This window comes from Castor canadensis, chromosome 8 (assembly GCF_047511655.1).
Source record: "Castor canadensis chromosome 8, mCasCan1.hap1v2, whole genome shotgun sequence".
NCBI classification, from domain to species: domain Eukaryota; kingdom Metazoa; phylum Chordata; class Mammalia; order Rodentia; family Castoridae; genus Castor; species Castor canadensis.
In genome coordinates, this window is record NC_133393.1 from 104,997,886 (window position 1) to 105,013,491 (window position 15,606).

General features: G+C 38.3%; 2 protein-coding genes across 4 annotated transcripts in view; both read left to right on the forward strand.

Moving 5' to 3' along the window:
- Xpot (exportin for tRNA) overlaps window positions 1-6,535 on the forward strand; it is a 39,255-nt gene extending 32,720 nt beyond the window's left edge. For all 3 annotated transcript variants that reach the window (XM_074083819.1, XM_020182146.2, XM_074083820.1), the window contains 2 exons: window positions 1,687-1,743; window positions 4,180-6,535. In XM_074083819.1, coding sequence (XP_073939920.1) covers window positions 1,687-1,743; window positions 4,180-4,206 — 84 coding nt within the window. In that variant the 3' untranslated portion in view covers window positions 4,207-6,535. The remainder of the gene's footprint in view (window positions 1-1,686; window positions 1,744-4,179) is intronic.
- A 720-nt stretch (window positions 6,536-7,255) lies between these two features.
- Tbk1 (TANK binding kinase 1) overlaps window positions 7,256-15,606 on the forward strand; it is a 38,528-nt gene continuing 30,177 nt past the window's right edge. The window contains exons 1-3 of the mRNA XM_020182148.2: window positions 7,256-7,354; window positions 9,575-9,692; window positions 13,372-13,512. Coding sequence (XP_020037737.1) covers window positions 9,606-9,692; window positions 13,372-13,512 — 228 coding nt within the window. The 5' untranslated portion in view covers window positions 7,256-7,354; window positions 9,575-9,605. The remainder of the gene's footprint in view (window positions 7,355-9,574; window positions 9,693-13,371; window positions 13,513-15,606) is intronic.

The following is a 15,606-nucleotide window of genomic DNA, read 5'->3' on the forward strand; positions in this document are numbered from 1 at the left end:
CCTACACACAGCTCTCCATGCAAGTTATAATTCACCATCAAGTTCCTGCCATAACTGACCCTGCCTAGGTACTGAAGATAGGGAAATGCCACTTCATGGGCACAGTGGCAGCTGAGTACGAAGAACAGAAGAGAGAGCACCAAATGATAATACCTGGCAGACTTAACCACTTCTCCTTAGTACCATTTCCACTTTTGGATCACTGTGGATAATATGACATTTTAACACAGGATGTCTTTTAGCCGTGTTGTTTTTAAAGGTTTTAGAACTGGGTGTGTGACTCTGTTACAGTGCTTGCCTGGCATGTGTAAGGATCTGGGTTCTATATGACATTGAGGGGGGAAAGGGTATGCAAAAAAAAAGTTTTTTAATTCTTTTTTTTTTTTCCCAGTAGTGGAGCTTGAACTCAGTGCCTCATGCTTACTAGGCAGGCATTTTACCACTTGAGCCACTCTGCCAGTCCTTAATTCTGTTTTTTTAAGAGGCACTGAAAATTAAGAAATATAGTAGTTAAATAAACTAGTATTTTCGTGAAAACAATAAGTTATTAATTATCCATGTGAACTTTGTGCTCATAAGAAAATACAAATTTACCATTACTTCCCTTCCAGATTGCTAAGTGAAGCAAGGTTTTGGTTGTTCTTTTTTTTTTTTTGGTTTTTTGGTGGTACTGAGGTTTGGACTTAGTCTTGCACCTAATAGTCAGCACTCTACCACTTGAGCCATGACCCCCAGATCTTCTTGCTTTAGTTATTTTTTGGCTAGGTCTCATGTTTTTGGCCCTGGCTAGCCCAAACCAAAATCCTACCTGGGATTGAGCCATAGTACCTGGCTATACTTCCATATTTTTAATCTCATAATTTTATTCTTAAAGATAATATAAAGAACTTAGGTTTTTTCTTTTTTCATGTGCTTTATAACAACACTTTTTGCAGAATTCTGCTTAAGAAAATTATGAATGTCTTTTGGTGTAGCTCTGCTCAGTGACCTCTCCTACTAGAAAACAGCCACAGCAATGTAGTTTCACATTCATTCTTTTTAGGCATGAGTTTACCTTGTCTTGACGAGGCATGTTCTCAAAAGTGAAAGCAGCTTGTCTGATAAGGTTATTTTTGAAAATGCCATATAACCTTTTCTCGTGAGAACCTGTTTGGGTTAATTTTGATAAGCTGTGACAAGCAGACTGGATTTGATGCAATCTTAATGTCCATTGATGGTGGTAGGTAGAGAAAAATGTGTATACATGCAGCCATAAGGTATTCAGCACTAAATAAAAGAAGGAAATCCTCTCATATACTACAGCACAGGTGACCCTTGGGGACTTACACTAAGTTAAGTAACCCAGGCACAAAAAGACAAATACTACATGATTCCACTTACATGCAGTATCTAAAGTGGTCAGGCTCACTGAAGCAGAAGGTGGGTGGTGGTTGTCTGGGACTGCGGAGGATGAAATAGGGACTTGTTCTTGCATAGCATTGTTTCAGTTCTACAAAATGAAAAAGGTTTTGAGCTGCCCTGAGTGTAGTCAACACTCCTATGCTATGTATGTACAAGTGGCTAAGATGGTGAGTTTTGTTTTTCATCACAATTTTAAAGAAGAATAGTTTGGGTTTCAGTTCAAATGTTTAATGCAAACAGTGATTCTCCTCTTTCTCTCCTTCCTTCCTCATGCCCTTCTTCCAGGAGTTTTGTCAAGCACTTCAGCAGCCTGATGCTAAAGTTTTTAAAAATTATTTAAAGGTAGGTATTTGGGAAACCTTCTGTATCTTGTACAATTAGGTAACATTTGAAAGCCCAGAGAGAATACATATGTGCTGTAGCTTGACTATCATTTACTTTGGGTTCTCTTTGATCCAAAAGGCTCCTTCTAAGTAATCTGAAGTTTCTGTGAAAGTCCTTTCAACTAAATTCTTGCAAAAGATCAAAGTTACATATTTGTACTAAATGTGCACACACCCTGAGTATGTTGGGATAAAATGCCAGTTTTCCTTTTACAGTTTCATGATGTAATTCAGTGGAACTAGGGTATTGGGAAAACAAGAAATGTTCAAGAACAGTTACCCATATTAAGTTGAAAGGAAGGATCTAAAATTAAAAAAACAGAAGCATGAGTTATTTGCTTATATCCTAGTTTGAAACATTTGAATTGTATAACAGACAAAAGGAGAATCATCAGATTTGGCCATCAAGGCTGTTTTCATATTCAAAAAATCACTGATTTAAAAAAGAGAAAAACAAGCTGGATGTGGTGGCTCAAGCCTATAATCCTAGCTTACTCCAGAAGCTGAGAATGGGAGGATTGCAGCTTGAGACCAGCCTGGGCAAAAAGTTTATGAGACCCCTTCTCAACCAGTATTTGGGTGCAAGTGTCATCCCAGCAACGGCAGCAAAATAGAAGCATTGTGATCCAGCCTGGCCCCTATCTCAAAAATAACCAGAGCAAAAAGGGCTGGAGGCATAGGTCAAGCATAGAGCACCTGTGTAGCAAGGATAAAGCCCTGAATTCATACCTCAGTACTGCCAGAAGAAAACAAGTGAGGTGTGGTGGACATGCCTCTTACTGCAGCACATGGAGGACCAAAGCAGGAGGATTTTGAGTGCAGGCCAGCCTGAGCTAAGTGACAAAACCCTGTCTTGAGGGAAGGAAGAGGGAGGGAAGGGAAACCCTATGTTTGTTTGGTATTCATAGTCACAATTAAATTCATTAAATAAAGCTATTGTTCTCACCTACATCAGTCATCTCACACTTCCTGACTGCCTTGTACGTACCAAGCTTAGAAAACTGCTACTGACACCAATAGGAGTGGTTTTTCCCTGACCAGAGAGCTCATGGTCTAGAAATAAAGTTGCAATATGACAAGATGCAGAACTGTTTATTTTTATTTATTACCTTCATTCAGCAAGTTGGAGAGCATAGCCCTATACTGAATTTCTTAGTGGCAAGTAACAAGTGAATGGCTACCTGTTTCTTGCCTAAGACATTTGTTAAAATTTATAGGTAAAAAGGATTTGCTGAGTAAATAATAAAATGTGCCATCTTTTGTTGTGGTCTATTTTCCCTGTCAGTTATTATAGTTTATCTGCTTAAATCTCTCAAAGAGTTTGTGTGGCAGAATGTTAAGAATTCTTTTTATTATTGGGGGGAAAAAATATAAAAGCAAAGTACTTTCTGTTCAATAACTCTCCAAACTTGATTAAAGGACTCGATAGAATCTACAATTGATGGGTAACAGTAAACCTAGGCATATTATAGAAGGCTTGTGCCCCAGATTATATGCTTATTTGCATAGTATTTATAAAGTCTTCCTCCCAAGCCCAGCTTTCATTGAAAGCAGTATGTTATTTTAGTTAAAGAACAAAAAGTTCATTCTGCCTGCTTCTTTTATGAATTCTGCCGATTCTTCTAGGCTTACCTTAAGCATGGTCTCTTTGTAAGGCTTTCTTTTGCTCATACAGTGACCATTCTTTTCTCTGCCCTTTTTGTTTATTGTTCATTTTTGTTGTTTTTTAGTTTTAGTTTTTTGAGACAGGTTCTCTCTTGTAACACAGGTTGGCCTAGAACTTGTGATCCTCCTGCTTCAGCCTCCCCAGTGCTGGAATTACAGCATACACCATCACAACCCTGCTTTTCTCTGTACTCTGTTCTTTGTTATATGAATATCAAATCTCCTAAGTGCTAGGGATGGAAATAGAGTCCTTGTCTTCAGCGAGCTCACCACCTAAGCTATCATTTACTATTTCTAGCACGTATATCACTGCATCACTGTGGATGGTAGTGTGTAATACTGGCCAATGCCTTACACAGCCTCTTGCCTATTCCTTTATAGTCTCCAGTGTTGAAGTAGAAGTACCTTTTAACCACCAAATCACATTAAATTCCTTAGGGATTCAAGTTCTTATCTTTAGCTTCTACTATTTCTTCCCCAAAATTTAATTTCCCAATGTTAATTTTGAGAGTAGTGCCAGTCATAAAAAGGTGCTAAGAACACCTGACCCCTTGAGTCTTACAGAGTTAGAGGTAATACCAGGTTTTCATGACTTTCCCAATTGAGTAATGTCAGCCAATTTATGTAACAGAAGAGTGACTACCAATTTAGAAACCTGGAGCCATTCTTTATGTGAAAGAGGTTATATTTTCTGACGTTTGTATTAATTGCATTAATTCTTTATTTACAGGTGTTCTTCCAGAGAGCAAAGCCCTAAGGACTGGATTTCCCCGTGCCTACTTCATGATCAGGAATTCCAGTTAATTTATAAAGAAACAATTTTTGTGTGCCATTCACACTGGTCTTTTTAACATTGTTTTGAGCTTATTTCAGTATATGTATTGAGAGTTTTCTGTAAAATAGGTGTCGTTTTCCCTAAATGTTGGTATGTGACAACAAAAGTTGCTTGCATGCCTGCTCATATATAAAAATGCTGTTGAAATACAGCATAGTTATCCTAATGCTTTTTTTCCTTCATTTGAAACTTTAACTCAAGTCCTTTATAAAGACCATAGCAGTGGAAAATTGTACTTTTTTTAATTGTTGAATATAAAATTTGAAAAATTTTAGTTTTATGTGTGCAGACACATAAAGTATGGGGAAAATACAACAATCAGAACTAATTTTTTGTAGATAGCCATTAATTTCTTTAAACTGTGTCAATGCCAATGTGTATTCCACAAAACAATGGGTTCATAAATTAATTGATTTAAAAGTAGGTGCCGGTATTATAAATTTTTTTTATAAAAAAATAAATTTTAAGTAGTGAAATTTTCCAAGTCTTTTCTGGAATTATTACAAATACTTTAGCCTCACTTTCCCATCTTTTTGCAAATATGAGTGTGAATGCCTTATTTCACTTAACTATGCTCCTAAAAGGGTACATGAACTTAGTTTTGTTAAGTCTTTTTTTAATGCACTAGAGTCTTTTGAATTAAAAATCACAATGTTTTCTCTGTTATTGAGTATAGAGTACAATGTACCTATGTGTTTGTGGTGTTTATAAATAGTCAGCTGCTATTTAATTACTCTTAAGTACTTCCCCCTGCCATCTCTCATTTTTACCGGTGGCTGCTGGAGAAAGCAAGAGGAAATGTAATGGTAGTAGCATTGGAAGAAAGGAGGGACAAAACTGAAGAGCAAAATGACTAGAGACATTTAAGCTTAAATTTTAAAAGCCCAAATTAAGATTTTTCAGGGAGGGAAGTTGGTGTAGCTTAGTGGTAGAGCTCTTGCTTGAGGACCTGGGCTTGATCCCTGGCACCACAAAAAGAAAAGGAGAAAAAAAAAAAGATGATCAGGGAGGGTTTGTTTTTTACATTTGACCAATGTGTTGCCTAGCAGTTTTGTGGATGAGCTTCAGTGGTCTGTTAGTTTCCTAAAATTTTATTCTAAATTCTACACATGAATCTTTTTATGGGTTTATTCCAGAAGAGGTTTTAAATACTGTCTTTACATCATAGAATAAAAATACTAAATTTACAGTTAACTACAAAAATAGATCAGTAGAATGTATATTACTACTTAAATAAAAATGGTTTTAAAATAGCTAAGTGAACGCTGTGTGTCAGGTTCCCTTGTACTTGGGAGAGATAATTACGTCTGTTGCAGTAGTAGTGATGTTCAGAGTACCAATGTATATAGCATAACGTAGTAGCCAAGAGCTTATATAACACAGGCTCCAGGTCCAAATTAAATAGGCTCTAACACCAGCTCTGCCAGTAACTGGTTAAATTACTTCTTCCTGCCTTACTTTCCCTATCTCAAAAATGGGGGAAATAATGGTAGCTACCTCATAACTCATTAAGAATTCAATGAGTTAAACATGAAAAGCGCTTATTACTGTAGCTGGCATGTAGGCCTTGATATTAGCTTGTATTACTCTACTATTAATTCCATGCATATGAAGTAAAACGTTTTAAAGCCCTTCAGTAGATTAACATGTTTAGAGTTGAAATATCTGGACATGGAAATCGGAGTGTGTAAATAGAAATTAATGTTATATAATCATGTATAATAATTCTCATCTTTATCCCTTGAAGTTGCCCCAAGCACCATCACAGGAAACTGTTCTATCATTACTTCCCTTATTTCCAAAAGCAAGCACCCAAATAATTGTCACCAGGGTGAATCTCATTTGTTACAGGTGAGGTAACTGAGGCAAAAGACTTGAGATTTAGGTGACTTGACTATGGAACCACAGGGTTTTAAGGTACCTGATTTAGTCCTGTACCTAACAGTTTATTTGAATCTTAATGCTAGTGTTAATTGGTTTACAAGTGGTTTGACCTTTTTTTAAGAAAGTACTGTGTGGTATTTTAACTGCATCACTTATGTGGTCCTCTGGCTCACTAACATTTCCTTTCACAACTTGGAGCTGTGGGTTTTACTGTTGGAAGAAACTCTGACAGGTCTTCACTCTTGTTACTCCATATCATAACTGAAATCTGTTGAAATTGTAAGCAATGAATAGATTTGCTGTTAGAGTGATTTCATCAGATAAACGTTTAAATTCTAATAAAAATAACTTTCTTTGTAAAAACTCACTGGAGTGAGATTTTTTTTTTTAAATCTCCATTGGCATTTGATAAAAACCGAGGCCCAGAGAGATAAGAAACTTGCGTAAAGACAGTAAGGGGCAGAGCTGGGACTGCAAGCCCAGGTCTGTTCCGGGCAAACAAAGCATCTGCTCTTAACCACTCTGCCATGGTTCCCCATTCTTTGGTGTTAGCCGCAGCAGTGCTCAGGGAAGCTTCCTCTTCCTCTCCACAGACCAGCAAATCTGTGCCCTCCTTACTTAGACAAAGGCTTTGGTGCTGTCGTCCTTTATAGGAAATAGTGCTTTAAGCAGGACCAGATTTTAGTTAGTGCTGGTTTTAGTTCTTAAATTCTTAAGGTTGGTACTTAGGTTCTCCAATATCGCCATTTTCCAAACTACAGGGTGAAAGAGGGTGTTAATCAACACACGAATTCCACTTCTGGATACTGTGAGATGATAACCTGGCAGCCCAGTGCCCCGTGATCGCCCGCTCGGGCGTGCTGCACTGCCTACCTGGGGTCATGCGAGTGTTTGCCCACCCCAGTTGCCCACTGTCGCTGCGCTGGGCCTCGGAGACCCGGCATCTGAACGCTTCCTTCCCCGCGCAGGTAGAGCGTTCCAACCTCATCCTGAGCCAGCGTCCTTCGCCTGGCGTTTTCCGACCATTGCCACAGCGCAGCCCAGACGGGCAGGCAGGCGTGCGCACGCGCGCCGCGCGCCGGCCGTCGGTCACGTGGCCCCGGCCGGGGATCGCGAAGCCGGAAGTGGCCCGGGGCGCTGGAAGGCCGCGGGAGCCCGCTGGCGGTGGCGCGGCGGAGACCTGCTGGTAAGCGGGGCGGGGGCGGGCGCGGGCGGAGGGGCCGAGGCCGCGCGGGGGCCGGAGGCGCGGACTGAGGAGCCGGGCGCCCCCGCGCCGAGGGAGGGAGGCTGGGTGCTGAGTCAGAGCAGGGACGGCGGGCGACCCGAGGCCGAGGGCTCCCGGACTGCGGGCGGGCGGGCGGGCGGCCTCTCCAGACCCCCGCGGCCGTCCTGCCCGTGCGGTTCCGGGCTCCGGCACTGGTGCCTCTTCCCAGGGAAGGCGCACTACCCACTTCCCACCCCTTTCGAGTGATGGCAGCATTGGGGTTTTTAAATGGACCGACTAGAAAGACGTCCCCCTGGGGTCTCGGCGTCGATCTTGAACAGCAAAGGTTGACTCACCGGAAGCCAGAAGGACAAGACGTCGTTAATGTACTCACCCACAAAATGCAAATTCCCAGTTGTTTCCTGGCTCTTCCTCGACCTGGCTTCTGGGTTTAACTTCTAATCAGTTTCTTAGGCATTTGTAGTAGTTAGCCTCAAAACTGAGGGGTAGTTGTTACTCCCCAGGAATTGTCAAATGTCTAACCCCAGACCGACCTTTTTTCACTCTGGAATTGGTAATACAGTATCTGTCGAATAAATTGATTCACGTAGTGGTCGTTCGGAAATCCTGGAACTTTGTCCATAGTCTTTGTCACCAACCGTTTTCATCCATGGTAACTTTTGTTTTGAACGGTAGAACGAAGTGGACTTAGCATAGCATCATCACTAATGTACTTGTTGAGTGCCTGCTGTACTCTGAAATTTGGGGAGATTTATATAGCAAGCACCTGGTGGGTGTGCTGAGTCATGTTTTAGCATACTCTTTATGGTGGGCTTCTTGGAAGATATTTTCATATTTCCCATGATTGCTATTGTGGAACCATATTTTTATATCAGCATACAGGGAGAGCAGATATCTTAGCTGATAAGTGTGTTTTATATTATTCACTGGATTCATAGAAGTACTTAATGATATGATATGCCATTTGCAGTTATCTGAAACTTTAGGGAAGGTTTTTCATTAGTTATTTGAGTTTACTACCTCTTGAGTGGAATGTAGTAACTAGCAAATGTGCATTCCTTATTTGTGAAAAGGGAATTTTATATCTATTGCTTATTTCTAATAAACTGTGATGTACATAAAATTCCTTGTCCAAATTAGATGAGTGCTAAAGTTGTATAAATATATGCTAGTGTACTACCAAGAATGTTGAAATTTAGATCTTTGGCTATTCTGCATGTTGCTAACACTACTGGGAATATTGACAATCATTAATTGATCATGGAATACCCAGTTTTTTGTTTTTACTGTGAAGGAGTATTAAGACTATGTCTTGACCTGACATTGCAGCAGGCTTAAAAGGGAGCATGCTGGGTTTAGTGTTTATGCCATGTGAGCACACCTCATTTTAATTTTACCATGGAACTCAAATATTTTCACTTTCTTTATAGTTCCATAACTTTTCATTATTAGAAGGCAAGTCTAGAAGTGATGCTTAATTTTTAAGACTTGGTAATATATACTTTGTATGTATATATTTATATACTTGGAGGTTAGGAAAACTATCCTTAAATTACTTCAGAAGAGTTCCTAATTTTTCAGAAATAACTGTTGTACCTTTCCATCATGATTGTCAGTCTGTGTAGATGGAGTTTTAGATTAAGGAATTGTTATGTAGTAACAACAGTTGTTTATAGTAGTGTTGCCCTGCCCTTGAAGGAGACAAAGTAATTTTTTTCTGTATTTTACATTACTTTTCTTTAAACTTTTTAAAATATAAAGTATCTCTAAGCACTTGTGATGCTGAGGCAGGCCAGCCTGAGCTACATAGTGAAACTCTTGTCTAAAAAAAAAAAGTTATTAATCTTCTAAAACATTTGAAGGAGGTAGGTACTCAATGTCATTCTCACTGACAGACAAAAGTAGAAGGAAAATAGATGTTTCTTTCGCCCTGTGATGTAAATTAAATTGAATTTATAAGATGTCACTGGCCTAATGGGTTTTTTTCCCTGTGCCCACACAGCATTTTAGCCTTTAATATTGCTGAAAAGTTAGATTTTTTTTTTACACTGGACTGTTTATGTACTTCATCTTAGCAATAAATAATGGATATTCCTACTTGAGATTAAAAATAGCTAAAATTTGTTTCTTAACTATATTATTCTCTTACAACATACATGCACATCTTTTCTTTTCTCTTAGTATAACAAGAGACTCGCCTGACTGAGCAGAGATGCAGAGCACTTCTAATCATCTGTGGCTTTTATCTGATATCTTGGGTCAGGGAGCTACTGCAAATGTCTTTCGTGGAAGACATAAGGTAAGTACAGTAAAGATATTGAAGCCTTTTTAATCAGTGTATATAGTCTTTTTCTGGGATGCACATTTATACTTAAATGTTTGACTTGGTAATTTTGACTATTTTGTCTCAAAATTGTGGTTATATAAGTAAGATTTAGCTGTGTCAGAGACAGTGAACATGTCTACCTAATGCTACAGGATGGAGGAGAACAGAGGTTGATTAGAAAGGGAATGGAGAACATAATTTTAGTGTTTGCCTTTGCATACTTTCCCCCAACCCACCTTCCTGACGGCAGTGAGTAATCTCACTAGATGATCTATTCTGTCAAGGGTTTTTGTCCCCACTAAAACAGGATCCTACCAGGTAGATTGGAATAGGAACCCAGGGTTAGAAAGCTATGTCTGGCATGAGATAATCAGAGCCTGGTAGTAGATGTGGGAATAGGATAAAAGGGCTAATCCAAGAAGCACTTCAAGAACCAAGAGGGTTTTGTCAGAGTCCAAACGTGAAGGATGAAATTAAAGATAATTAAAATAATTTAGAATGAAGGAATTGGAGATAATTAAAGCTTCTGTCCTGGGAAGGAAGCTAGAAAAATAACTTTAAAAATCCTTTTATAATGCAAGCAATCACTAGTTTTTCAACACTACAAATTTGTTTTAAATGATGTTTGAATACTTTAAATACTCATTTTCAGAAACAGGCGTGAACATTTTTTTTTTTATCGTTTTTTACATTTACTCACATGTGTATACATTATTTGGGCTACCTCCCCCCATACTTCCCTCCCTGGGTGTGAACATTTTAATACAGAGAAGTTTCTTCCTATTTTCTTGTGGCCTTGAGCTTGCCACTCAGTTCTGTCAGTGACAATGAGACAAGCATGCATGGGGGAAGGGCTCTTTCCCCTGGGGTGAGAGTATGGTTATAAACAGCCTCTGTGGCTCACAGAAGACGAATCAGAAGTGTCATATGGACAGCTTTTGCATTTTTCCCCCCCCAGTTCTGGAGCTGTCCATGGGCTTTGATTTAAGTTCATTGTCATTATTCTTGCATATGCCTATCCTAGAAATTATTTTTGTTTTTTGCCAAGAAGGGAAAACAGTGACATAGGATTTAACATTGAAAACACATCTGACTATCTGTGTTCTTATGTTCCAAATTAATTTACCAAACTTTAATGATCACTAGGTACATGGTAGGCAGTGATGTCAGCCTGGTAAGTAAAATAAAGTACAACTAATGTGCAATCTCTGCACATGAAGAGCTTTGACTTAGTAGCAAGGAGGCATTAGAAAGGACGAAAGTTGGAAATGGATGGAGATGATAGTCATCAGTAATTGGATGAGACATATTCAGAGTGCCTGACATTAATAGATAGTACACATTTTCTGGTCCTTTTTTTTTTTTTTTTTTTCTTTTATTATTCATATGTGCATACAAGGCTTGGTTCATTTCTCCGCCCTGCCCCCACCCGCTCTGGTCCTTTTTCTTTAGCTACTCTGTGTCCTTAAGTTTCTACAAATAGTATGTACTCTGTAAGTGTTCACTGAAGTAAAGAATAAATGAATGAATGAGGACAGATTAGACTTCCCTAAGACAACCTGAAGTTCATCAAAGAATCAAAGATGTGCTTTTTTTGAATATAGTATGGAAATCTAAACTAAGGATTTGAGAGGTGTAAGGATTCATTTAAAAGATTGCTAAGACTCAGTTTAGTATTTGGTCCCCAAGAGTCTTGCCGGTGATGTGTTTTGAGAAGCACATCTTAATGATACCAGTTTTAGGTACTTAGGACTGTACTAAAAAAATCCTGTTTCCCCCTGTTTTATTTATTTGTTTGTTTGTTTGTTTATTTTTGGGGATCGAACTCAGGGCCTCATGCTTCCTAGGCAGATACTCTACCACTTGAGGCACTCACCAGCCCTGTTTTGTATTGGGTATTTTCAAAATAGGGTCTTGCAAACTGTTTGCCTGGGCTGGCTTTGAACTGCGATATTTCTAATCTCTACTTTCTGAAAAGGCAGCTAGGATTATAGGGTGAGCCACCAGCTCCTGGCACCTTAACAATTTTAAGGATCTTTAATGATATTAGCTCTGTTGTGTTGTTGCTTAGAATAACCAAGTTCTTAAGTGTACTACTTGTTATTTTTCTCTTCTTTTATCACATTGCCTTTAACTACTATTATGTTTGAGTGGATGTGCATGTGTGTCATAAACATGGTAAAGTTAAAGGGAAGAGTGTTGTGGGAAGGATGTACTGGTCTGCACATTTGCAGATCTCTAAATATTATTTGTGTAGTCTTTGACCTAGTGACAGTGAATGATAGATGACTGTACAGGTGAATAAAGGAAAAATGATATTCTCCCACATGTGTCCCAGTAACCTCACAGGTATGATAGACCACAAAAGTTTGGAAAATTCTGGCCTTGATCTCAGTGAGTACGTTGCAACAGTGTATTACTTTCCCTGCTTGCTCCTCTATTAAAAATGTATTTTACAATGAGTTTGAGGCAAGTGTTCTTAAAAATCTGTTAGGTGATATATAGGTTTGACAGTGTCTTCATCATAACTGAACAAATAGAAAAACAGCTTAATTGAACTTTAGTAAAATTAATGTTCTCTTTTCATATTATCTAAAAACAGTGAGTCACATTTCCCTTTGGAGAGAATATACATCTCTGTGTATTTGGTGTTACTGTGGGGAGGGGGTACTGAAGATCATGCAGATGGTTGACTTCAAATAGTGATCTTGAGGTACTGGATTATTAAACAGCTAAATAGTGATAGGAATGAGATCATGCAGTTCTGGGGTGAAGGGAGGATGATGGTTATGAGTGGTGAATCTGTGGAAAGCTATTAGAGAAGGGTCCTGACATTCAGAGCCACAAAATATCTCTAAGCAGGATGTGCTTGAACCCCAAGGAGGATGCTCTTACAATTACTCCAAGGGCACTCAACCTTGGATAAATAGGGAACGAAGGTTGAACTCAAAAGAACGTGGTCTGGCTATTAGAGAAAAGGCTTACTGATTCCAGTGATTGAAAGGAAGTGGGCAGATCTGGAAGAGAGTTTTAGTGGGAGATTAATATGAAGAACATCCAAGTGTGCTGGTACCTGAAACTTATGGGTGTATTTTGTACCACTAAGATTCTCTCAGCTACAACTGTGTGTTGTAATACAGTGTGTGATCTACTTGAGTAGGCCAGAGAGTGAGAGTAGGGTGCTACAGTACTCAGTAGAAAAGAGGACACTTTGATCTCTAGACATGTTCCATGAAGGAATAACATTGTTTTGATATTCCTAATAAGAATTCATAGGTGGCATACAGTTTTCAATGTCTTTGTTCTTATTTTGATTAGTTTAAAAGTATTAGGCCTTGGAGAAATCCTTGAACTTTCACTTTCAATTTCTTATCCAGAAGATGATTTCACTTTTGATATTGTTAGAGCTTTTATTTTCTGATGTACAAATGACTATCTTTGCCACTAGTGTGCCATAATGTAGGTTTTATTTATAATATTAAAGAAAATTGCCTTTTGGAAATTCTAAAATGTTGATCAGTTGATTCATTTTAACTTTTTAAAAAACTTAGGAATTGAAGTACAAATTAGCTTTGTCTAAAGGGTGTGTGGTGTTCTATAAGAAATATAAATTTTAGCTAGTACTGATGATAGTTTTCTCATTTTCTTTTAGAAAACTGGTGATTTATTTGCTATCAAAGTATTTAATAACATAAGCTTCCTCCGTCCAGTCGATGTTCAAATGAGAGAATTTGAAGTGTTAAAAAAACTCAATCACAAAAATATTGTCAAATTATTTGCTATTGAAGAGGAGGTAAGTAGTCAAGCTTTAGTTAATCTTGTGTTTATTGTAGTTAGTGATTCAGGAGAGTTGATCTAATATTAAAATATGGGTTAAAAACTGGTGAAAATTAGGGCTCATACAACCCCCTATCCTAGCCCCAAGGATTCTTGGATGTAGCAGTAGAAATAAAGTATCATAAGAATGGAATCAGGAAAAAAAGTAGATACAAAAGAAGAGAGTATAGAATTTGGTTACTTATATTATTGGTAAAAATGGCGGAGGGGGAAGAAGCTAACTGAAGTTAAATTCACATCATTATAAGAAGAACAAAGAGAAAGCCAAGCAATATGTAGAAGTCTTTATAAAATAATAAAAGTCCTAGTAATCTAGATTATTAATATACAAAGACTAGTTATGAAGAATTGATTTTTTTAGAGAGAAATAGCAAAAGTAAGGGTATTATTAGGAAAAATCTGAAATAATGGAAGTAGGAGACATTTCATTCTTTTAGACATGGGTAATTAATAAAATCATCCTTTTTGAAAAGCGGTTTGATAGTTTATGCTCCTTGTCCTCATCATTTCATTTTTTAGTGGTTATTTCTTAGGAACAAATCAAGTTTAAACTTTTTTTTAGGGCTTTATGCTTGCAAGGCAGGCACTTTACCACTCGAGCCACAACTCCAGCCTGGTTTTCGTGTTGGATATTTTCATGATAGGGTCTCATGAATTCTCTGCCCAGGCTGGCTTTGAACCACAGTCCTCCTGATCTCTGCCTCCCAAGTAGCTAGGATTATAGGCATGAGCCACCAGTGCCTGGCTTAAATTTAAACTTTCTACATAAAAATGTTAATTGGTACCCTGTTTACAATAAAGACTGGTTAAAAATTTGAGAAATTAGAATGTATTAAAAGCATATAGCCTTCCCAGACTGCCAAGTCTACCTCCTAAGACTTTTTTCTCTCTGTCTGTCTCTCTCTGTGCTCTACATCTTGAGCCATGCCCACCAGTCCAGCCCAAGACTTTAGACACCAACTGCAAAGGAGTTCCTAGAACATGGAACTTCAGACACAAACTCCTTTAGGTTTAGGAGTCCCCAACGCTATTCTCACTTCAGACTAGCTGACTGCAAATTTCGGAGTTCTCATAAGAATCTCAGATTTCATAATTTGCTAGTATGTAAAATGATTTATAGAATTCAGAAAAGTGTTGTACTTTTTTTTTCACCAGTACTGAGGATTGAATCTAGGGCCTCACAAATGCTAGGCAAGCTCTCTACCAACTTACAGTTTTATTGTAGCAAAAAGATGTAAATTAGAGCAGCCACAGAAATTGACACAGGGTGGAATATGAGAAGGTTCCAAACATGAATACGTGACCCTCTAAGGACTGACATAGGACGACATGCACAGCACTGCCAACCTGGAAGCCCCACCGACGCCTTCAGCACGCAGTGTTTTCACTACTGCGCCATCACAGACTGCCTGCATGGCTGACCTTGAATCTCCAGTCCTTCTAGAGGAAGGATTTGGACTGCTTCCTGTCATCTCCATTTCCTCAGGGCAGACTGATAGCACATGCCCTGAGTCTCCATCGTAAATCACGTTATTAGACTGTCCATTGGCTAAAGCCCCCAGATGATTAAAAACACTTTCACACAGGACATTTCAGGGGCCAAAGATAACTCATCTAGCTAGACTGCTCTGAGGGTAAAGTGAATTCTTCCCTGCGAAGTATTTAACTAGTAATGTAAAGAAGTTTTACCAAAATTTTAACCACCTGGGAGCAATATACACTATTACTTGAGAAAATAAGACTAAGTGTATTTATGCAATATGATCTTGATATTTCCCAAAATTTTCAACAATCAGTAAGTATTTCATCATTTAAAAACAGCAAGTTCTTTTCAATTATTTCTCATTTTTCATAACTACTCAATAGTAAGAAATTCAAAATATTTTATAAAATTTTTTAGGATGTGTAGAAAAAATTATAAAAGAAAGAAAAGATAAAAAGTTGAAGATAAATACTAGACTTTCAGACTCCCTTAAAAATTTCAAGTCTCTGGCCAGGCACTGGTGGCTCATGCCTTTAATCCTACCTACTCAGGAGGCAGAGATCAGGA